At 49.9% G+C, this 25,187-nt stretch overlaps 1 protein-coding gene across 2 annotated transcripts in view; it reads right to left on the bottom strand.

The window, feature by feature from the left end:
• Positions 1-25,157, bottom strand: part of CAMTA1 (calmodulin binding transcription activator 1) — a 319,674-nt gene extending 294,517 nt beyond the window's left edge. Inside the window, exons 1-2 of one of the 2 annotated variants that reach the window (XM_075113892.1) lie at positions 25,062-25,157; positions 20,813-20,906 (exon numbers count right to left, since the gene is read on the bottom strand). In XM_075113892.1, the coding sequence (XP_074969993.1) occupies positions 20,813-20,879 (67 nt within the window). In that variant the 5' untranslated portion in view covers positions 20,880-20,906; positions 25,062-25,157. Of the gene's footprint in view, positions 1-6,639; positions 6,936-20,812; positions 20,907-25,061 lie in introns of those variants that run through there. The other variant, XM_075113893.1, reaches the window with a different exon arrangement.
• Positions 25,158-25,187: the final 30 nt, after the last annotated feature.

Here is a 25,187-nt window from a genome sequence, read left to right as displayed (position 1 = left end):
ATTTGGCTCTGGTAGGTCCTGGTCTGCAGGAAGGGGTATGAAGTCCCCCTGAAGTCCCGCTTTCTTTCACTTGCTGACCTCTGGACACAGACAACACCGATAAATTTGGTCTGGCAGAATCAAATGCAAGGAACGATCCCCAATCCAAACATCTGAAGGACTGGCATGCTATTTCTCACAGTTAAACTTCATTCCTGGCAGTTTCAATCAGTAAACAAGGAGCAATATAAGCAAAACCAACAGCTTTTGGTCTGTTGTCTAGAAATATTTGGACGATTACAGTTGTAAATCTCTTGGCAACCAAAGCAGATGTCAAAATATCAATAGAGGGTGGCTAAGATAAGATAACCGTGTCCCGCTCCCCAGCGCTGCTTTCCCAGACAGGTTCACGGATGCCAGCACTCGCTGGGATGCCGCCGAGCAAAGGCGTCCCCGAGCCTTCACCGCCAAGGGCGCGGGCAGCCCCCCACGCGGGCCGGGGGCCGAGGGGGGACGCGAGGAGAGAGCATGCAGTTGGGGCAAACAAAAACCGCGAAATAGGAGCAAGGGAGGACGACACACAAACCAGCACGTGTACAGCCGTGACTGCTGCCTGCGGCAAAAACGGCAGGAGCGAGGAAAACCAAAAAAGATGGATGAGGAGGAAACCATAGGAATGGCAGTAGTATCAGGGATGATCAACAAAATAATTTTCCTCTAGTAAGTTATTGAGTCTAGCCTGATTTCTAGGAATATTTGTGATAAATACTTAGTTGCTATGACAAGATCTACAAACTGTTCTAAACCTGTAAGAAATACAGTTATAGCTTAGACCCTGCTGCTGCCTATTATCGCCCCGGTTCTCCCCACCAATAACACGCTACTTGTAAGTTATTCTATCCTCTTCACATAGCAGAAAGTTTCTTGACATTTTATAACCGAATTCAATTTAAACAACACGATTATGTAAGACTGCAAATGGTGTGTTTTGGGGAAGAGTTGATAGCACAATTCCTCTTAATGAAAGCCTACGCGCTGGTTGAGAAGGGCTGGGGTTTACACAATTAGCTATTTATTTCCTAGGCTGTGCATTTATCACTGTGCTCAGCACTTGGGACTCCACTTCCTCCCACCAGCAAAACTGGCTACTCCATTTCACAGGCTCCTCTCCCACCTTAGCAGGCGGTTTAAAGCACCCTGCTAACCACACAAGACAGAAGAATCTGGTTAAATTCAGAAGGTGCACAGAAGTAACTATTTTAAAAGCAATTTTTTCGGAGCACTGAAAGAGCGCTGTTGCTTCAACTTTTTCCTGCAGCTCATAAGTGTGCTCAAGCATGACTTTCACCAGGTTGCTTTCAAACACGACAAGTGCAACAGAATGATTAGACCATTGCTCACGGTCGCCAACAATTCATTGGTTTTAGACCTGTCACCAATTCTTTCGTCACTGGATTTTCACTAAAATTACATCATCAAATTCAACTGCAATGAAACTACAGAGAGATGGGCATTATTAGTCAAGCCTAGCAAAAATAAACCATTACAATTGCAATGAAACTAAGGAGAGATGGATGTTATTAGTTAAGCCTGGCAAAAATAAACCACCCATTTAGACTCAGTTTTCAGTACTACAAACATTCTCAACACTACAAGTTTTCCAGAAGTCCCAAAGTATTGGCGCAGGCTAGCGAAATTGCTTATTCTGAGCCTACACGCTGGCAGCCACGGGTTGTTGGTTTTTTCAGGGGTTTTTGTTTGTTTTGTTGGTTTTGGGGGGGGTTTTGTCGTTTGGATTTTTTGGTTTGGTTTTGGGTTTTTTTAAGCTATGAACAGTTTGAGTTTGGAAACCTGCCTGGAGAGCTAGCAGGAAAAAAAAACACAAAACCCCTTGAACTGAAGATGCGACAAAACGCTGAGCTCTCCCCCCCCAGCGACAACGGGAGCTTGGTCTTGCTCACCCAGTGCTGTAACTGCCCCAGGAAGGGGGCAGGTGCTGCACCCCAACGACCTGGGGTTAAGACAGACGCCGGCACCCACAGGCATATTGCCTTTCAACACCCACAGGGTTTATAAGAGGGTAAATAAACGCAACACAGGGCCAAAGGGGCACAGGAAGCCACAGAAGGCAAAAACAGGGCATGAAGTGAAGGGAAGAAACTAAAGAGAACGAACTCAGCGAGGTGTGGAAACACGGAAGCTGCAAGAAGCTGCTGGAAGCACTGCGTTTTAATTAACTGGCACTGTGGTCCACAACACACCCTACCAGCCTCCCTTCACTCTGTGGAAAGGTTTGGGTTTGGTTTGTTGCCCCGGCCCAGCAGACATATTTGGTTTACTGAAGCAGAGACAGAAGCGACGCCAAAAAAGGACGGTCACGTTCCAGCTCCCTCTTTCCAAAGGCTGCCTGGACACAGAGGTAGGAGAGGTAGCCCCCCTTCCTCCACTAACCCACACCTTTCTAAGGTGTTTGAGCAGAACCATTTAAAAATGCTACTAAAGTTGGCACCAAGTCTTGAAAGACTAGATTTTACAAACATTTGGTCTAACCTTACTTGCACATAATCCTTTCACAGTTTCCCAATAGAGGGAATTAAATCTGAGCTACATCATCTGTAGGAAACCTTCCTACAGAAGCGGCTTTAAAAACCCACACAAATAAACCAAAAACCTTTGAGCCAAAGCGTTTTGGAAAACCATTAGCAACAAGGGATGGGGAATGGGATTGAAAAACTAGAGCTTTAAACAAGGCCTGTGCCTTACATCACTCATCTTGCGCATGAAACAGTTATAATTCCAAAAGTACTGAAAAAAAATGTCCTCGCACACACACACTTAGTTCCTGCTGTTTAGGAAAAGTGAATTGAGTCCACTCTCTGAAACTGTTTTGCTGGCTTACAGCCCCCCGAGCAGGTCTAGAAACTTCAGTAGAAGGCAGTTCGTCTCTCTCTCTGACACCAGAAACTTTGGTAAAATCCCAGCTGCTGAAATTCAGCAAAAATTCTGGGGCAACGAGCAGACCGAGCTGAGCGTCAAGCCCTGCCTCTTCACCGTGACAGTCCAATTTTGCCAGGAAGGACAGCAGTACAGGGAGCGTGGCACTAAATCCAATCCATCACACTCACAATAAGCTCAGGTTTGTTTAAGTAATAAAATGTTATGCAACACTTCCGCAGAGGGAAGCAAATATTTGCTGTTTAACAACCAAATCAAGAATGTTTTGTTTTCAAAAGGTACCTTGCCCTAACTCCCAGTGTTCGATATTTGAAGCTCTAACTTCCTTCTCAGTCAGCATCAACAACGAACGCAGAAGAGCTGACAAAATCCCCACGGCCACGCACCCCCAGCGTCCTCGGCTCACGCGGGAGTTACGGGGAGAAATTCCACCTCCTGCCTTTCCCGCCTGTTGACCCTCCCTGAATCAACAGACGGAAAATTCGACAACTGCGTGCGACCCAACTCAGCGGGATGACGAAGCGCCCAGCTCCTGCGCCAGCTGTGTCATACAGGGGCACTGCTCTGCTTTAAGGTACCGGTTTCGGACACCTGCCCAACAGAACACAAAGACACCTAGAGAAAGGTTCGCCATGCACATTCTTTCTATTTTGAACTTTTTAAAAAACTTTCTCTTTTTCATTTAGAGACAGCCACCCACCGGATCAAGTTTGGAGCCCGTTAACAGCCACCAAGACGGCACCTCCAGGAGTCAGTCAGTCCTCCTGCTGCGGTTCAGACGCACAAAAGGCAGCAGAAACCACAAACGCCACAAAGCCTCTGCCCCAGGGGCGGCGAGAGCTGTTGGGTCATCGAGCCCCACTTCAACCCGCCTAGGGGAACCCACCCACGTTTTCCAAGACATGGAAACCTCTCCTGCGGCCAGGGAAGAGACACGGCAGCCCCACTTCAAACCCTCACCTACCGCTGAGGTTTTTCGGCTGCTAGCTGGGCAGGAGAAGCCTCGACTGAAGCTCGACAGGGAAGCTCAAAGCCAGGGCAGGTCTGCAGAGCTGTTCGTTGCTGCTCACGCAGTTCACTTCTGCTGTACCGCTTTGGGTACACGGAGCAGGTTGCTCTGCAATAGAAGTGGTGCTTCTCCAGGCAGCTAAGCCGCTAGCTGGCACTTACATTTGGTTTTTTAAATATAAAGGTAACAAAAACCTAAAGCAACTTGCGTTCTCTCCTCCAGCATCTGTACTACTGGTGAAACACTTGTCTTGAATCCCGCTTTAAAACGACTCCCATTCACGTCTCTGACAGGCGGAGTTTAAATTTAAGGAATGAATGGTTTATATCTTGCCTCCTTGAAAATATACCACAGAACTAGGTCAGCATGGTGCGCCGCTCTGTGCGCTTACTACGAGAAGAACGCAGGCGCCGGCGCTGAGCCGAGCGGCCCAAGACCCCCCGCTCCCCCGCTCCACGCGGGTACCGAGCACAGAACCAGCTCCCGCCCGGCAAGGCGGAACGCCGGATTACAACGCTGATGGGCGCGCTGAAACGCTGGGCACAGCAGTCCTTTCTCCAGCAGCTCAGGCCCAATACAAGAGCAAACACTGCCGCCGACCCACCTCCTCAGCAAGAACACACTTCAGTGGCCCACAAAAATCAGTTGCCGACACAAAACATGACAAAAGTTGCATTAAGTAACAAGCGCAAAGGCCAAATCCCCTTTCAAGTCGAGGAGCACCGATCTGCACGGCTCTAAAGCCGCACTCTCACAGACACGAATGTACCAAAATCCACGCTTCACGTGGAAAAAACATCACCGTATGCTTGCACGGGAAGCCCGAAAAGAGATTCAAGGCCGAGCACGCTTCGGTGCCTTTCAGCCGCCGAGGAACCAAAACTTCATGGTCGGCGGTACAAAGCCCGGACAGATGCTACTTCTCACTTACACCCCTGGTAACCGGTTGGCTATTTACTACTTCCGTGGAGTTAATCACTTACTTCAACGCAAATGAGAAAGGAACGAAGCCCGATGTTTTCCAGACCACAGGAAAGATAGAACTAATGAATTTGGGAGCATCGAAGAGATTAATAAAAGATGAAGCTGACACCACTCACTATCGCCACTACTACTTAGAATTTACATTTTTGTAGAGCACTCTGCCTTCGTCACGCTGGATGAGGTGCAGTCAAATAGCAAACCCGCGGCAGCCATGCCTACAGAGGCTCTGCAACCACTGAATTACAGGGAACAACCAAAAAAAAAAAAAAAAAAAAAATTCCAGAAGCACTTTGAGCACAAATCCCGACGAGGAGGCGGGATAACGACGCCGGTATCCCAAGGAGGGGCTCCCGGGAAGCAATGCAAATGGGTTAAAAGTGAGGAACTAGGTCTGCTATAGCGGGTAAGGAGAGACATCCGTATTGGCCAGATTAGACGCAGCTGCTCGAGGTGCCCGGCTGCAAGCAGATAAATTCGTGAGGTATTAGTAAATTTACCCAGTTTTAGTTATGCAACCGGTGAGTTGCGGGATACAAACCGACCACCTCCCCCTCTCCTAGAAAATGGAGGCCCCGACACCGGGCACGGTCTGCGTGGCACGGCACCGCGCCAGGCCGCGGCCGAGCGGCTCCGGCCGCCGCGGGCCCCCCGCACGCTTCCAATCGGAGTTGGGGCGCGGGCTGTCCCGGCGGCCGCGGGCCCCCCGCTCCGCGCCGAGCGGAGCCGCGCCGCCGGGCGTCCGGAGCCGACGGCACGGTCAGGCGGCGCCGCCGGCGCTTCCCGCAGCCTGCTTGGGCAAACTTCGCTTAAATAACAACAACAACAACAAAAAAAAGGTTAACTAGGACGCGAAGGGTCGCCGGGAAGCGGCCCGGGCGCCGCCGCCCCCCCCACGCCCCCGCCGGACGGCCCCGCCGGGGCGGGCGGAGCAGCGCTTCCCCCTCGCGGACGCGCCGCGCCGCCTCCCCGGTAACTTTCGGCCGGACTTGGGCGCCCCCGGCCCCCACCGCCGCCGGGCCGGGCCCTGCCCCGGCTCCCTCCGGGGCCCGCGGCCCCCCGGCCCGGCCCCCACCGCCCGCCCCCGGCCCGGCCCGGCCCGGCCCACGCCCGGCGGCCGCGGAGGCCCCGGTGCGGCGGGGCCGCGGGCGAGGACGCCCCGCTCGTGACGGGCGCGCGCCCGCGAGGCACGTGCGCCGCCGCCGCGGGAGGAGGGGGATGGGGGAGGGGAGGCGGCGGGGGCGGCGCGGCGTGACCCCCCCACCTCGGGCGGCGGCGGGCCCAGGCCGTCAACGGCGAGCGGCGGCCCCGAGCCCCGCGCCGCGCCCTGCGCCGGCCCCGCCGCCGCAGCCTCCATGTTGGCGGCGGGCGGGCACGTGCCGGCGGGCGGCGGGAGGCGTGCCCGTGCCCCGGCCCGGCACCCCGGCCCCGGCGCCACGCGGCCTGCCCGCCGCACATGGCCTGCCCGCCGCCGCCCGCCCCCACTCCCCCTCCGACCCGGCCCGGCCCGGCCCCGCGGGGGCGCCCGCCGCCGCCAAACTTCGCGCCCGCGCGGCCCGGCCCGGCCTCTGCCGCCCCGCGCCGGGGGCAGGGGCGGGGGGGCGGCGCGGCAGGCCCGGCGCGCCGACAGCCCCGCGACGGCGGCAGTGGGGGCGGGCAGGCTCGGCGCGGCCCGGAGCGGAGCGGGGCGGGAGCCGGCCCGGCCGCGCTCTCACCTTCCGGCTTGTTTTCGGCAGCCATTTCCCCTCCGCGCGCCACATCCTCCTCCGCCTCCTCGCGACCGGGACCCAGGCGCGCGCCGCCTCCTCCCGCTGCCGCCGCCGCCGCCGCCGGGCCGGCCACCCCGCGCGCACGGCGCACACCCCGCACCGCCCATTGGGGGAGCCGCTGCACTGACACCAGCGGCGGCCAATCGCGGCGGGCGGAGGGCGGGCGCCCGCAGGGGATGGGCGCGACGGACGGCTCGCTTCGCCAATCGTAGCACGTCACCGCTTCAATGACACGCGCCGCAGCCACTCAGCGACGGCGCCGGGAAGACAGGGAGGGCGGGACGGCGCGCTTTACTGACGGACGAGGCGGCCACTCAGGACGCGGTGCCGCGCGACTGACGGCCACCAGAGCCAACCGCACCGTGGAGGAAGCGACACGCGCCGATTGACGCACGGCGCCGCCGGCCAACGAGGAGGACCCTACGCCAGAGTGACCGCGCGCGGGGCCAATGGGGCGGGCGAGCCGGGTGGCCGCCGAGCGCCACCGCCCCCAGCCCTGTCCATTGGCTGCGGGCGGCCCCGGCGGGCGCACGCCCCCTCCGCGCCCTGTAACCCTAAACAAAGCCGCCGATTGGCGCGGCGGGCGGCCCGCCCGCCAATCCCCGTGCCCGCTCCGCCCCGCCGGCGGCAGCCCCGCGCCCCGGCCCCTCCCGCGGCCACGCGAACGCCAGCCCTGCCGCTCCCAGGCTCCTCCGGGGCGGCGGCAGCACCGGCCGCTCGCGCGCGGAGGCGGCCCCGCTCCAGCCGCCGCCACAGCCAGACCGGGGGTGGTGGTACAGCCTGACCCCGACACCGGCCCCGCCGCGCCGTTACCCCTCAGCAGGGACCGGCCCGCCCCGCGCTGCCCGAAAAGAGAGCCCCGAGCCGGGAGAGCGATCGCAGGGAGCGGCCCTCGGCACGGACGGTGTCAGGGAACGCGGCCCTGGTTTACCGCCCGCCGGGATGTCCCCGGAGCTGCGCGGAGCGGGTCCGCCGCCTCCCCGCCCTGCGGGACGTCCCCGGGCTGTCCCCCGGCGCCCTGCCGCCCTTCCCAAAGCACAGGCAGGCGCCCGCCGTTTAATCGACCCAACAGCAGCGACGGGGCGGCAGAGGTGACCCCCCCCCGCCTTTCCCCTACCGCCGCTAAGTCAGAGTTCCGGAGGCCCTTCTCCGCACCCGGGGGGTTGCGGGGTGACGGTGCTCGGGGAGGAAAAGCCCTCCTTGGCACCGCAGGACGGGTGATCTGCAGGGGGAACCCCGTTACCGTTGCCAACGGGGTGTGAAAGGTGCGAGGGGCTCCTGCAGCCCTCGCGGCCAGGCACCGGGGGCTCGTGCTGTAAAGAGCCTCCCGCAAAACCGATGCTCTGTCCTTTTACAAACGGCAAGCGCCTTGGAAGAGCGATATATTATTTGCCTGGCCGAGTTTTCTCCCCCTCTCCATCAGAGCTTGACAAGTACTGGCACTCCTGCCTTCTCAAGCAGAGCTCCGCGTAACTGGACCACATCTAATGCCCGCACAATGCAAATGAAGACTGAAACGGTTGTTTCCTTTGATGTGCGTGACTAAACACGCAAAAAGGATATTTTCCCTTAGAGCCTCAGGAGAGCAGAACTTCTTAAAGACCTGTTGGCGCTCTGGTTTTGCTACAGACTGAGGCCATTCCCAAGCTGAGACGAAAGAGGAACGTGGTGTGATGGGTCTCTTCTAAGACAGAAGAAAGGACAATTCCTTTTTCCTGTTTTCAGCGGCTGCTAATCTCATGGAGCGTGAAAGGCACATTGAGGAAGAGGCTCTAGAATGACAGGCTCCCTCCCGACCGTCGTAAAGCAAATCTGGGATACTCTGGCCTATAAATACACGCAAATATTAATGCAGCTACAGGATCAGCTGACGTCCTTGTTTCCTTCAGCTGCTCAAGATACACGGGAAGCTTCTCTAGTTGCCACGTTTGCAAGGAGCTCTCATGTTCTGGATGAGTTCTAGGGAATTTATGTCTCTCCTTGGATATTCTTCCAAGACGATCTGTACGCTCAGCAGAGACACAAGGCAGCCACACAGCCTGTGCTCCTCACACTTTGGATTATGGCAAAAGCAGGATTCTAGATTTAAATAGGTATCTCTCTGCAGTTAGGAGATGGGATTCAACGTCCCGATGCAAGAGCCAGATGTTCAGGTGACGTCTCACTGCGGCACGGAGGGCCAGCCCAGGCTGAGCTCATCCCCAGCACTCCACATGCAGCGGCAGGTGCCAGTGTCCGTCCCTGCCTCACTTTCTTCTTAAGAAACAGGCAACTAGATTATCCAAGAAGCACAGCCCACAGTGCCTTCAGAGTGCCAGTCCTGCCCGCTGCCCACCTCCTCTGACCCAGCATGGCAGTCTCCTGCCCAAGGCTAACAGCAGGCTGGTGTTCAGGAGGGGCTCCAGCTTCCACTGGGATATTCAGGCAAGACTACGGAATGAAATGGAGATGAGAGAAATGGTGGCACCTCCTCTGAGTTCCAAAGATTCTCACTCTGCTACCGCATGTAGTCACGTCGCAGAGCTCTTCAGGTTCGGTTTTGCAGACACCAGGGCTTGTGGCTGCGAGGCGAGCAGGAATCCAGGCTGCTCCCACGTACACAGACGGCCACTGTTGCCAAAGATAGCCCTTCCGTTCCTTTCAGGGAGACGAGCACAAATGTTTGTTTCAGTCATAGCCCTCAATGCATTATTCACTTACACACGCTGAGAACAAATGACCTTAAGGTACTCCACACAGGGTTAGACCTTGAGATCAGCCAGAAACAAACACAAAATCAGCTGCATGTGTGTGCACAAGAATGTTCATCTCTCTCTCCTCTCCAAAGCTCAGGTAGTTCCTCATGTGCTTCCATGGCTCATTAGAGTAACAAGTCCATGCGATGCGCTTGGCAAGGCCATTTCGGACGCCAGCTGCCTTCTCTCAGTTGTTACAGTATGGGGAAGGAGGAATGTCCACCAAACTGGTTGGTCATAGTTCCAAGTCCAGAACTAGCACAACCTACCTTGGCTCTAGAGTAGGTAGAGCCTACCTGCTCTATGAAGTGTCTTCAGGAGCACTGTCTGGCTTTCTAGATCCTTCCTGGTCCGTAAAGATGATGAGATTGTGTGCAGATGAGGACGGAGATAACGTTTTCAAGGGCTTACTGAAGTAGTGTGTGAACTCCACTACATACGGCTAATGAACTCATTCTCTTCCTCAATATAAGCTTTTCTACCAGGAGAAAAAAAGGCCCTAATAAACTGAATCTTACATACCTGAAATCATACATGATTTTAACAGTGGCATATAGGTTATTACAGCAAAGTGATCTATGCAATATTATGGACGCTATCTGAACACAGATTTTTCATCAAACGTGCCAGCAAAGTCCCAAATATTTTCATTTAATTCGTTGTGCAATAAACTGATAAGAGAGCAGCCATCTGAATTGAAGTGCTGCTGGTATCTTTCAAGTTTCCCAGCTCCCCACTGTTTAAAAATCAAAGCTCTAATCACTATTAAGGCACAGAAGTACTGAACCGCGAAGGATTCTATGTGTGTACGGTACAGGATAAACTGACTCAGTCTTACCTTTCCAGGGGCACAAACACAGAGCTACCTCCAGCTGATAAGCGGCTGTGCCAGGAGTTTTTGCAGTCTGAATCATGAGTAATTTTTAAGGGAATACTGATAAAAGCTGCTGCTATTCTGATGTACGGTGTTTGGGTTTTTTTGTTGTGAGGGAGGTGAAATAGGAAGTTCTTTAACAAAATCTTCATTGTCATTCCATGGCAGACGGGGGTCTGGCTCAGTTAAATGGGTTAATGTGATGATTTGGCATGCTTAGTTATATGCAGAAGTAAAACTGTAAAGAACATATTCAAATATCCTGTTATGGATATTCAGCAGATTATACATCCACCGTTGCTATGGCAAGCATCAAAAAACAAAACAATTCAGACAGTTTTAATAGCTATAATGACAATCTTGGAACCCCATTTCTTTTCAATTGTTTGCACAGAGTTTCTCCGGGACTTAGAAGCAAGGAATGCCAAGTGTTTTTCCAAAAATACTCTTAAAAGCATGAATAGAGACGCTTAAAAACCCCCTCACAATGATACAAATTAAATAGTTTTGCCCTTTACTCTCTCTGCTTGCAGAATCAAAAGCTATTTCTTCGAGGAATAAACCCAAATCTAACCAAGTCAACGCATACGGATAAATCCACAGTTACTTCACAATACTCCACTGCAGCTGTGAAGTACAATCTCCAAACCCCAAGTTCATCAAAACCAGGTAAATATCCCAAAAACATGCACTTCTTCAGAAAGGCTCTCCAGAGAAGTATACTGTTTAGGGCTCTGCCATCCAAATAACTTGCCCAAAAATGATGTCTGGAAGTTGAAGAAAAGCCTGGGTTCCCCTTGGAATGGATGAAGCTGCATGCTCCCCTAGCAGGAGGCCAAACTCGGTCATCTTCCAAATTCTGGGGTTCGCATACACCCTTCTCCCCATTCCGCAGTCTGAGTCACCCTTCTGCAGTTCTGAGCCCATTTATTTCCCTCAGAAATACAAACACTACATTCAAATAATCTCTCGTAAAACTCAGTTGGCCATAGGGAATTTACACCAGACTAAGCCGAAGCATAACTTCAGAGCCTAAGCCACTTTAATGGACCCTGGAGGAAAGATGTTCTTGCTGTGCAAAGCCTCATGAAGTTTTTGCAGATATTTAAGCCAGTAGCCTCAACACTAAGCACAGTATTTACCCACTTAACCAAGAACAAGGGCAAAAGTACTTTGTTCCTCCCCACTGGCACTGAGTCCAGAAGGCAACCAGTGGCTGCCGGCAGGGGTTGCAGTGCTGAAGCCCCACTTATTCCGGGGCAACCTCAGACAGACTTACACAGGTGCCAGCCGCCAGCATTTTGCTGCGGCCAGCAACCCCAGGGGGGAACGCCTGCCATGCCATGCACTGCGGCACACCTCCTCTGCCACAAGCCCCATGCTCCCTCCCCTGCGGTCCTCGGTCCTTTATTTCCCTATGAGAACAGGCCAGGTTCGTGCTCCAAGCACCCTGGTGGCACTAAGAAAATAACAATTATTTTGCTCTAATATACACCCATAAGCCAGTTAGAGGAGGAAAAAACTGAAATATGAGGTAAATTAAAGCTTCCGACTAAAGGGATTTACCAGTAAGTCACCATAAAATTCAGATAATTTATTTTTTCAATTCTGCAGCAACTTTCTCCAATTCGTTTGGATTAGCTATTAGAAATTATGTCTCAAAAATTAAAGAAAATGTCTATTGACCATTATATCAAATTCTAATTTTAGCCAGGAAAAAAGAATAATTAGGCTGTGATTTACTCTGGTAGTCAACTTACATTAAAAATTTTTCCCCCCTTTCATGTAATTCTGGCAAAATCAAATAATACATACAATGCTATAAATGCTGGGCTAGATTTAGTAAAGACAATTTCCTACAGTATATTAGGACATTTCTCTTTGCTTTCTGTTATAATAAGACAATCGAGTTATTTAGTTTAAGGAGGTAATATGATTGTCATCCACGGTAGCCTCAGTTATAATTTCAGTGCAGTCTTCAATAAGGTACAAAGAAGAATTTGTTGTCATCTCCCCGTAACAAGCCGTACACCCTGGCTGCTGCTCTCTGGGAATGTTTTTTCCCCCACATTCTAACCCCTTTCCCCTGCTAGCATGCGAAACCCCACTTACTGCCTAAGAAGCAAGAAGAAAGTGTAAATCCTACAAACAATCAGTCACGCAAAGCTATGGCGCACAACGTTGGCACGCGGCTGGCTCTGCTCTGGGCCGTGGATGAGCAGGTCCCAGCTCGGGACCCGCCGGGAAATGCTGCCTGACAAAGGTGGCAACACCAGCTCACTGAATCCCAGCCGACAGCATGCGCAGACACCCATAGAGCCATCAATACGACTTGAGGAAAAGACCGTTCTCCATAATTCTTATTTTCCCCTCAACATGTACAAGACAGCGTAATCTTCAGGTTCGGTTGATATCAGATCTCTAGTGATAGCTGAAGCAAATAATAACGGGAAAGTATGTTTAAGTCTAAGATCCCTAAAGGTACGCTCCTACATTTCTGTTCCTACTTTTAAACAAATATCTTTTCCAGGATACTTAACTCCTCTGCAATTGGACTGCTGTCTATATTAACTGAATAAATACGGATCTAGGAGCCAAACTTTAGTCACCAGGGTATGAAAATGTCAGCCTCAGGCACCGAGAACAGAGGAGTGAGTAATGGAAGACAACGACAGAAGAACAGAAGTAGAGCCAACGGAAAAGAAATAGATGATGGTAACAGAGGCAGAAGGTGTTCAAAGCCATGGAGATTCAGGAACTGGAAGCCAGAGGCAAAGTCAAAATTAACTGAGTCAGTCGCTCCCGAGGAACTTCTGAGGGTGGCACCACCCAGCCTCTGCCCCTTGCCCAAAAACCTGTCCTGGATTTACCACACCAAGCCCTCATTCATGCGCTCCGGTGACTTATTCCATGCCTGCCTAATGTGGAAGCATCATGAACAAACAACAGAGCACTCACGCTTTCAATTAAAAAGCACTACTGTTGAAATTGTTATCTCAAATCTTTAAAGGACCCTACCATGACTGGGTTCCGCCCTGCTATAAATTTACAATGAGAAGGACCTTCCCAGACCTTTTGCTTCATTATTTATGAATAGATAAACCAAATGAAAGTACAGTTCCAGTATCGCAAACCAGAATCAATCCTGATTTCCTTACAGCGGTACTAGGGCAGTGCAGCTACTCCAGTTGTCTCTTGGGTGTCTGTCCAGTGCCGCCTTACACAAAACCTTTCTCCCCTGTCATCTCAGATACGCAGTGGTTCTTGTAAACAAAAATGATTGTTTTAATATTTTCTCATTAGTTTTAGCTGTTGAGCAGTTTTCCTTCTAGATTTTCCTAACCCTTGTCTAACCATTAAAACAATTCTTTCCCATTTGACCCATGAGGGTTGCATGGAGTGAGAAATATATACAAACAGTTTATGCAGAAAATACACAGAAGGAGCTAGCCTTTCTTTAGATGGTTTCATTTGTGAGTTCTTGACTTTCCCCGAACTTCCTCCCCTGAAGGACTGGAGCAGTACGCTTGGTGTGGGTTTGTTTTTTTTTTGTTGAAGTGGAGTAAATCAGTTCCTACACTCTCAGTAGCAGAGTGAAAATTAAGATGTAAAGGAGTAAAGAATGCAGAAGAACCCTATTATTCAACAACAATACAATTTGCTGCTGATCTCCAGTTGCTAAGACAGGCACGTCAATTATTTATAGAACCCAGAGCATTAAACATGAAGTATTTCAGCCTGGGACAGCACGAAGGTAAAACGTGATCCTGTCAGAACTGTGGAATTGTAGGCAAGGACGGAATATCCCTACACAGATTACCCTTTTTATTGAACTATAAATTGAAAAAGATCCTTATGAAGTGTCACTTTCAGCGTTAAGTAATATGCATTCTCTTTTTTCAACAGCGCCAGTTTAACATTTAGCTAAAGGGCTATTTCTGCCAGGGAAACAATGCATGGTATCTTCCAAAAAATCTAAGTTAGCAGAACCTCATCTGAGTATTTACATGAAGTCCAGGACCTTCTCTTCACCCATGCTCGCATCTACAACCAGCCCATCACACATATTCTAATATTTGCTCCAAAAGACCACAACTTTGCCATTCTCAGGGTGCTGAAACGGTCTCACCGGGCACCACTGAGCAACGCAACAGCACTGCCCCAGGATTAGATACATGCTACCAACTCACCTATAGTAACCATAAACACAGCTTAAAATAACTTCCACTGACTCCTTAGAGTGGGAGACACATTCAAAATTAGCAAGTGCTCCTAAAGAAAAGAATTATGCATAAAATTACTTTTTTAGCTGGTAAGAGAACTATTAATATTGGAAGTAGCTTTTATACTTGAAATGACATCTTTCATCTTCCATCGCTGGGTAAACAGTAAAACCTGTGACCTAGTGCTGCACAATGTCAATTTTTATAACACCTCTTCCTGCCTTAAAAAATTAAGTAGATTTATAATAATATTAAAACTAGAAGTTAATCCCTCTGTAGGATTACCAATTGATGAAAATCAACTAGAAGTATAAAAAGTAAACAGATCTTAGCTGCAGAAATTAGTAGGGGATCAATGGAAGCGGGCAGCCACCTGGATGACGAGCCTGAAGAGGACATTTCAGAAACGGATCTGCAAGGCCGCCTGTGAATTTAAGTGCTGATTAGGAGAATAATCTAAGGACTGCACTTGCTTCTGGTGTATTCAGCATGAAGCCCCTACAGCTAAGGTGAAAGTCTGGGGGATGAAATTATGTCCCCGACCTCGAGCACCATCACAATCCGAACAATTATGTTTTGCCTGAATGACACAAAGGTGTGAGTGCCAGCACTGGCATTAACGGACTACAACGGCCAGCGTTACGTGACACAACCACGACAGAGGCTTCCAGTTACGCAGCTAACCACGAAGTTTCAGCTGTGAAATCAGAAAGAACGTCAAGGCTTGCTTTTAACAAATGGCTTATCACCATCTATAACAAACCCAGAATTTTGGAAATAAGATATTTCCCGCCTCATTTGGCCATTTGTTTGCTCAGATGACATTGCTTCATTTCTCATGCCATTTAAGACGCCAGAGGCAAAAGGCCTCTGTGTATGTGTCGTCATTACTGGGAAGCTCCTTGCACGTGGAATCCCACATGGCTCTGTCCTGCTCCCTTCCTCACATAGGATACACTCTCTCTCAGTAAGGGAGGTGCCAAAGTACTATGGTTCTGGGTGCCAGCAATACATGAACAATGTGGTTTACACCTCTCGCACACTGAGATTTACATGTCTCGCATCTGAAGTTTAAATCCAGTATCATTAGTCAGCTGACTGGATACCCGGGAAAAATGAGCACAGGGTGAGAAGCACCCACTTCAAGTTTAAGCCGGGTCAGAGAGCAGTGACAGCGGAAGGAAGGTGAGCACTCCGAGGCATACACTGGGCACACAAAGATACCTTCATAAAACAAGAACTGCACCTCAGGTCCGTTTTGAACTCAAGTGTTTTCAGGCACCTGAGCCAAACTGCCCTTGCCCTCTGGAAGCCTTTCCTCTCATACATGGATCGTGCAGCCTGGGACTCTCGATCTGCCCAGACCAGTACGCACGTATGTCAGATCGGCCGCTCTTCAGAGACAGGGCAAGCCGCTTCTGTTAACCTGTTCCTTTAGTGACGGCAGCTACAAAGTAGTACTAACGCTACACAAATAGCCCAGTGGCTTGATATGTACAGCAAGAGGCTTCAACAACTAAAATAAGATGGCTTTAGCAGCGTGCAGCAGTTACTTGGAAAACACCTATGCAAACTGCACATGGTGGAAGGCCTCTTGAAGGCACCAGGGAGAAGCCCACCACCACTGAAGACTCTGAGACAGACTGAGAAAGACAGAGCTCTCTCCTCTGCGGAGGGTCCAGGAACTGCAGCTGAACAACACCTCCACACTTGAACCGTCAGTGCTCTGGGCCATATGACGTGCTGACAAGCGCTGCGAGTCTCTCTCATTTCAAGAACACACGTAATTTTTCCCCAAGTCTTTGCCTTGGAGTCAGGCAGATAGTGTATTTGACTTTTTACATGGTGTAAGCCCTAAAATGCATGCGAGGAAGGTTTCACTGGTGTACAGACTGAAAAGAGTTTAATTAATCCCAAAGCATTCACTTCTTCGGGAAAAGAAGGCACACAACTACCTTGTGCTTACTGAACCAGACTCTTAGAGCTACTGCACCTCAATCAATGACAGTTTTTCTCCCTGAGGAGTTTTCATTCACAGTGGCCAGGTAGGTAGTTCCAATAAAAATGGGTTTTCTATAGGCAACAATGATTAAGAAATGCTGAAAACAGTGCTCTATCCCTCAGCAGGAACAACTGGTGTGATGGCATTCAAAGAAAAATATCCCAGATCACGATGGGGACTTCTCAGTATTTTCCTCCTTGCGCACTGACTCTACAGAAGCCCTTGTTTACTGAACTACTATAGACAACTCATTAGCCACACTAATCCCATAAAGCAAGCGGTGCATTAGTGGCAGGCATCCCCCACCTACTGCGGGAAAAGCTACACTGTCTGTCTCCAAAAACACCTCGTATACTTTATGCCAGTCTGTTGCCAGCTTTTATTCAAAAAGGGTGAATTTTTAATTAAGACAACTATGGTGGGAAGCAGACAAATCATGTGGCAGATATTAATACACTCATGATAACTTCCATTGAATCAAACTTTCAACTTACATTCCCAGTCGTGATATTTGAAAGTTTATCTGCACAAAAGGCGCTCGTATGGTTTGTAGCAAGTTTGTCGAAAGGAAGTATCTGGATTAAAACAACCAAAGTTGCAGTGAGAGGTTGTCCATGGCTCGTCTGAGGAACTAATCTGTACTAGTCAAAATCGTCCACAATTTCTTGTGGGGTGGAAAGCTAAAACAAAATCAGAAGCACCCCACAAACCAGAAAACCTTGGAGCCCTACCTTCCAGTAACAACAGCTGTAACAGCCACCAGTACATGATATGGAACCTACTAGAATGCATTGATGGGTCAGTGGAACATTCTGCGCCAAATCAAATATTTCAAAGATGGAGGAAATCTAACTGCATCTCCTCCAACTGCCTTGCCTCTGACACCAAAGGCGAGATTTTCAAATACAATGACTAAGAAATTATGCCTAACAAACCACTTTAAGATCAAAGTATACAAGTGAGTGATTCACCTTCCTTTCTTGTATGCTTGCAAGACATAGGGTAAACATGAACATAATACTGGGTGCTTTGAAAAGCTCCACCTGTGCCCAAGTACAAGAATTTGCATCAAGTGGTAAGGTGAGGCTACACAACCCTAAACGACTGGATGCGACTCTTAGATAAGCATCCTCCTTTACTAGCTCGAGAGCTTCTGTCTGTCAGACCACGTCACCTGAATGACTAACTGCACGCTAACTCCCACTGCTGCCATCTCTCACCGACTCCAGCAAGCTAAAGCATTAGCAGGACAGCAAGCAAAACAGCATACATATTTCCCAGTGCCATCGAAAACCTGAATGCCGACAAGACCGAGGGAAAAAACCAAAAAAACACAAGTTGGTCTATAGGCAGCTGTCCTCAGGGCTGCATAAGTACCACGTGCTGGAAGGAAGAAGAAACAGCGAGGAGTTGGCAACATTCAAAGCACAACGCCCGCAGAAGTGATTATGCTGATGTCAAATCTGGTCCTATCTGAGCTTTCCAGCCACTGCTGAGTTGACAGCACGTGCCACGATGCCGGAGCTGGCAGAGGCGACACTGAGCACAGCTAGTGGCCACTAGCCATCTTAAAGGAATATAGCACCACACTTCTTCCCTCAGCTCACCTTTAGTGCACAAACAGTAAAATAATATCTACAGAGTGTTCTTTGATGAAATCGCAGCAAATGCTGAAAAGCAACTCCCCGTTCCCCGTTTCGCCCAGCCTGCCGTGATGCCGGACTCGCAGGGTGCTGCGGTCCACTGCCGAGCTGCGCTGGCGGGGCTCCAGGGCCCCGAACAGCGAGCCGGAGGAACAGGTAACAGCACAAGTCCTGGCTCCGGGGAACCGGCACAGCCGTAAGGACACAGCTCCTTGCCAATGCTGACTGCACTCCAATTTTAGCAGACATAAAGCTTTCCAAATTGATGGTGAAGAATTTTGAAACTCAAAGAGCAAAACAGATTTACATCCAAGTCTATAGAAATAGCTGAATAATACACCAACATCCTTAGCATACAGATATGTGGAAAAAGAATGAACAAAACTATCAGACCCCCTAAAATAGGGATTGACAACACCAGAAACTTAGAATCATACAATCATTAAGGTTGGAAAAGACCTCTAAGATCAAGTCCAACTGTCAACCTCCTAATTACTATTTTAAGTATGCCTGAATTCTCAACTCTGGTGTTATTAAACTAAAGATAATATCATCATATATTTTAGCTATACAATAACTTATGCAAGTCACAACCATCTCAGAAAAATACTCTGTATTTCATGATATTTACACGATACTTCAAACATGGTTACATTTCCCAAATGACACAGGACAAATTACTACTTTTTCACAAAAGAGTTGAATCCGGTGGTGTTCTCTCCTGTGACATCATGCAGCCTAAACATAACAAGGATTTTAGGACATCCTGTAGCATCCAGAGCAGCTCCTTACTGTGGCAGCAATAGGAATGTGTTTTGCTAAATGGAGGCAAAATTAAACTGTATAACTGAGCCCAGATAATATTCTCACTGACAAAGTAGAAGTCATTGACCACTTCCCAGAGAACTGTTCTACTGGAGGTAAGTTGGAGGCTGATTCTGGAGAGCAAAGAGCTGGTAGGGAATACAGGTTCCCAGCTCCCAGCCACCAACACTGCCCAAAATCCAGGGGGCTGTCCATGAAAATGTTATCTGTAAGTAATTCCTGTATGTTTCTCATCCTCAGAGTGTAAAAGGGTGGCTTTCTGGCAAGCTCTACATGTTCTGAAAACAACTTCTGGCAGGTGATGGCGGCGTCCTAACGCAGAGCTCCGTCCCCATGACGGGCTCTTCACGCTCACAGCTGAAAGGATCCAAAGATCCTTCGGTGTAAGGACCTTTACAGGTGCTGGTGTAAGCTATGCTCTGCAGGAAACACGCTTTAGTGAGAAACACGGAGGTGCCAAACTCGTCCCAGACACGCGCTGTGCAAACAGGATTGCTGGATATTTCAGAAGATTTCCTAGCCTGAAGAAATAATTTCTGACACTGTCAAAACTGCACTAACAACCTTCAGGGAAGGCTGTGGCATTACCACATTCAAAAGCCTTAACCCTGACCTGCACAATGCTCCGTGTGACAGACCCTGTCTGGGTCATAAGAAACAGTTTAAGCACATAAAAATTACAGCTGGCAGTAACACCTAAGCTATCTTAAATTCCTCCCTGGTTGTTGTTTTGAAGACTACGCTTCCAGCAGAATAGAACTGTTATTTTTATATATCAGCCATTCACACCTCATCCTGCTCTCATGCTGTCAAGATCTTCTTGCCACAGAAACGCCCTTCTGTCCCATACACTTGCTGCCAGGAAGAGCCAAGAGGCAGGGGGCAACAGACAGATAATTAGTACAAACCCGGAACACTTTCAAGGAGAATGTTTGCTTTTGATTTTTGGGGGATTAAATTCAGACTTCCATAAATAAGCATGAAAACATCCCAAGGAGAGCTACGTTACTAATGAAGATTTTCTTGCTTCTCGTCAGCTGCTTCAGCTACTTCTGCTGCCACTGGATGAGCGTAATGACGGCATTTCTACTGCATGGTTCTCTGCAGGTGTGATTAAATCTGCCTCACACTTCCCAAAGTCCCCAAGTGGACTATCATGCCTCAGTTACAGAGATAATTTCTCAGAATGAAAGAGTCAATAAGAAGTGATTCCTCTGGGCATCTCAACAGCATTAACACAAAATGCAGTGAAAAACATCAGAGTAGCAGAACGCAATTTCATCCTCGTGGAGGCAACTTGTTTGCAACACATTCCAAACATTTTAACCATGTGTACCTGCCCGGGTTTGAGTCAGAAGACAGTACCAGCAATGGCTGCACTGAACCGTCACCTCAGGAGAATGGCACTGGCTGCAAATTAACTGGTTGAGTTCATCTCTTATTTCTCTTTTTGTTCTCATCACAAGACATGGCAGCAGACAACCTGCTATGATTGCTAGACTAATTTGGCAGCGTGAGCTGCAGGTCGGGATGAGACGGCTGCTGAACCGCGAGCGTGTGCATGCAAGGACACATTTGAAAGTACGAGTCTCGCAGGGGTTTTAGGTACAGAACGATGCAGCTTTGGGGAAGACCTAAGCATAGAAAGAGCAGGTCAGGAGTGAGAGGCGTCACTGGGACTTCATGCAAAATGGAGGAGGGGGCAATTCGGAAAACTCAGCTATGGTTTGAGGGAGTGTGCCATTTGCCTCATGAGGGGAGGTACCACATGAAGTCCCGCAGGCTCCGAAATGCACTCAATTAGCTGTTCCTTTTACCTTTTTGTTCTACCCAGCATTTCTTCAAGAGCACTGTCATCTCTGGCTTTGGCATCCTACTCATCATCTATGAATTCATGTTGCCGTTTCCTCCCTGAAAGGAAAAAGTCCCATCGTCAGTCATTTGCTACACTGTGGAAAGGACAAATTTGACAGAGTATTTTTGCCACTGTTCAAGTTCAAAGACCATTGCTCCCTGAGCAGACAGTACTGCAAGCTGTGTTCTCTGCCACGGCAGCATTCATCCAAAATCAACCAGCCTGCATCGACTCTAGAAACTTACCCCGAATTTACCTGTAAGCAGCTGAAAGGCTGTCCGCATCTCAGACCTGCCGGGAAAGAAAGAGCAGGGCTATGACTCGCCCAGAGTAAAAAAATTCCCAGCAACAACAGGAGAGACTTGTGCCAAGCAAGTATCTTTATTTTATTTTAAAACATTCTGAAAGCGTTAATCTAGATGAAAAAGTAGTAAAACAGCACTGAGAAAGCATGCTTAACATTAGGGAAGCCTTCATTTCATATCACATGAGCCAAATTTAAAACAAAACTAAACACAAGTGTACTGAGCAGAGACAAAAAAAAATCAATTTTCTCAAAGAGATAACATGAGGGACTCCCACAGGGGCTGGCAAATTCTGGAAGAGAGAAAGAGATTATATTTTATGGGAAAAGATTCAATAACCATTCTTTTCCCATAAAGCTAGTGATGGAGGATTGTCACTGCTCCATAGACACACTGCGCACATTTCAGGACAACAGTAACAGAAAATCAATAGCATCTTTTATACGTGAAAAGACATTATCTCTATGGAGTCCTAATACTAACAAATGGGACCGAAGAAGACCTTTACTAAAATTTAGTAGTCAGCATTAATCTGGCTGATAAGAGAGGGGTGGCATGCTAGTCTACATCTTTGGAAGTTTTTTTTTTTTTTTAAAGAAATAACTCTGCCGAGAGCTTCACCCTCCACTGAAGCCAAAGAGCCCCCAGATGACACTACATTAAAAGTCTAACAATGTTGAACCCTGGCGCTGTCGCCCGAAAGCCCCACCGGCATACATTTCCTCGCTGGCTGATGGCTGTAATCATTAGGAGGCAGGAGCTTTATCAGGTGGTAATTTGACAGCTTTGACAAGCTCAGCTGAATTTATGGCACTTTCTAGTTTTTCCCTCCATTGAGCTGAGATGGAACTAAAGTTAATATTAGCAAAAACACTTTGTGCGGGGGCAATTTTCCAGCGATGACTACATGATTCCAGTTACTAAGAAAATCTGCTAAACAAGGCCTCCTCACGGTCCCTTACCACTACCACCAGACCACAGCAGATGGTTCCCCATCCAACCCACTACCTTAGACAAAAGGTATCTCTGGTACCTCTGGCTCTAAAGCAGCAGAAGCAAATCAATTCCGGAACACCTCGGCACCTTGCAGAGGAGTCACTAGTGTCCCAGAGAGACACAACCACAGATGTTTCCCTTAGCTTAAAAAAAAAAACAACCCACTTTTCGCTACAAACCCAGTTTTCCAGACAGGAACATTCAGAGTTTGCTGCCCCGTTTTCACCACACAGCACCGTTCACTGGTGCCTAAGCTCAGAAACACTGGCGCTTCAGGTGCACCCTTCCAACGTGTGCAGACAGACTGCGCAAGTCCTCCTGACAGACCCTCCTGAAAACCCTTTCAAGCACATTCTGCTACCCACTGCTTACCCAGAAGAAGCACCTAACCTGAGTTCAGGCACTCCACACCTCAGGCTACGAAGGGTGATGTTCAGGATCATTACGCTCAACTCCCTTTCTGGGTGCAGGCTCCGCATCTCTTAAACAGAGTGCATAGTTTCTCTTCCATTTATCAAGAATCTAGGATGCTCAAGCTGAGGGAAAAAACCCAGTAACAGTGAGAATTTCCTGTATTTCCATGGATCATACGGTCCACTCCAAGAAGGAACCCAACCAATTACGTCTGAGAAGTACTGGTAGGTTGTGACCTCTGGGCAACACCAGAGCTGTATCAGGACACTAGTAAGGCTACTCACAGTTTACTAAAGGAGCACACTACACGCACTGGAGCACAAGCCGCAGCGTCACATGTCTGACAGCCCACGGGCCAACTAAACCCAGGATCTGATTCCCAGGGTCTGCTTCTCTCATAGCAAAGACCACATCCCCCACAGCACCACGACACTTTCTTCTGCAGCGTCAGGGATCTGCGAGTAGCGATGTGGGCAAGGGGAACACTGCGCCCTGAACCAAAACTTGGCAAGCCAGTAAAGCACAAACAAGTACTTTCCTTTTTATTCCTTTCTTGTTTTTTTCTACCCTCAGATTGCTTTTTGCCATAAATGTAACATTTCCTCTGTTATAATTTAGGGTTTTAAAGAGTTCTCTCTACATGCTTAGAAAGCACCGCTCATATTTAGCTCCCTAAAGTCATATTTCTCTCTTCCTATATTTCCCTGCCAAGATGTGACATCTGTGGACTGTTCCCAAAAAATTCCCCTGAATCATCTGATGCATGCGAAACAGCGGCCAGAGCTGGCAACAAGCAGCTGTGTCTTTTAGGAAAGTGTGAGATCAATCTGGTAAGGGGAAGGATTCCCAGGAACTCTGCCACTAACATCCCCGAGGAACGCACAACTCCCAGATCACGTTAGAAAAAGAGCACAATTACGACAGGACCAAAATCCATGGGAAATCACGTTGCCACGGCAACTGACATCCGCAGAACTCGGGTCTTCTTTGCATTTTTGCACAGACTCAATGGCCCCCAAACCACATGGAAAAAAATTAGCCTGGCAGGTGGGTTCACTCAGGAAAAGCATGCTTTTATGGGTGAGTCCCCATAAAACAGACCCAATTCTACGTGGTTTCGCAGAAAGTGAGCTTTTGTGGACCTCTTGTTCCAAGCACTGCATCTCGCTTGCTACGAGTGCAGAGGAACTTCCATAATACGATCAGTACTTCCCTGTTAACTGCCCTTGGATCAGAAAAAATCTTATTAAATATTAAAACATTCCTGTAAAACAGATTAGCTGAGCTTTGGAATGGTTTCAGCCTCATGCTAGACTGTGTTGGTGTTAAGAAATGGTCTTTCAAAAGCTTGTCTTTGAGGACAGCAGTACTATAAAATTACTCCAGCATCCCCTACATGAATATCCGATGCAGTCACTGGGGAACATCCAGCCATGAGCAGGAAGGGCTTTACGTTTCTTCCTGGCTACCTTATCACAGCGATAAAGCCAACAAACACCCAGCCTGTCCGCTTGATAAAGAGACACAGGTTAAAGCACAGACGTGGAAGCCCTTCTGCTAAAAATTCTGTCTGCTCCCCACACTTCTGGGGCATTTCCTTCCATTTCGTTACTGGGGAAGCCTCGGCGAGTGCCCTCTCGTGGTTAACCCACCATCAAGACCATCTGCTCTGTGGAGGGCAACACAGCATGAACTCTAAGGCCATACTCTCTGCTCTGCGGTGCAAAGCCAAAGCAGTTCTGTTGACCCGAAGAAAACTGCTCCAAGCTTATACTGGTAACAAACAAGAACGAGGGGTAGCCGTGGTTTGCTCCCTGCTAGCTGCTCCATGGCAGCACGTTGAACGCCGCTGAGCTGATCTTTTGCTCGCCTCCGTATTTGTGCAGGTCAGGAGATCTGACCTCACGATACTGCACTGTAGCAGACTGCAAGGTTTCCCGGGTAACCTGTGCAAGGCAGCGGCCGAAGGGCCGGGAGCTACTCGTGAAAGAGAGATGCTTTGGCCACAAAATGGTGTGGAAATGATCCTCTTGTTACGACAGGCAAGAGGCCACAGGACAACACACGCGACTACCACCATTTAACGTGCTTGAGGGACAGACAGACTGACAGACAGCCCGCTCTTCCTGGGCGGGTCTCGAGGAGACGCCGCAGCCTCAGTCTAACCCCCGCGGCCGCTGCCCCGCAGCGCCGGGCCCGGCTCCGCTCCGCCGCCGAAGCTCCCGCCGGGCGCTGCCGCAGGGGGCCCGCCAAGGCCGGCGGCACCGCCGCTCCTCCGCCCGCGCTTACCTAGGAACGGAGCGCACAGAGGCCCTGACCACCCGCGGCTCCGCCGGCCCAGGGTCCAGCCCGCCGCAGCCGGCCCTTCCCCGGCCGAGGCGACCGCGGCGGGAAAGACGCCTCAGGGCGCCGGGCGGCCGCTCCCGCCCATCCCGCGCGGCTCCCTCGGACGCGGCGGCCCGGCGCGGAGCGGAGCGGGCCGGTCCGAGCACTCACCGCGGGGTCCCGCACCCGCCGCCACCCGCCGCGCCTCACGGCTCTCTAGGGCGGGGCCCGACCGCGCATGCGCAGGTGGAGCGCGGAGGTGGTGCGTGTTTGTGGCCGGGCGCATGCGCAGGCGCT

This window comes from Phalacrocorax aristotelis, chromosome 19 (assembly GCF_949628215.1).
Source record: "Phalacrocorax aristotelis chromosome 19, bGulAri2.1, whole genome shotgun sequence".
NCBI lineage: Eukaryota > Metazoa > Chordata > Aves > Suliformes > Phalacrocoracidae > Phalacrocorax > Phalacrocorax aristotelis.
Note: the sequence above shows the minus strand (reverse complement) of the source record. Positions and strands in the feature narration are given on the sequence as shown.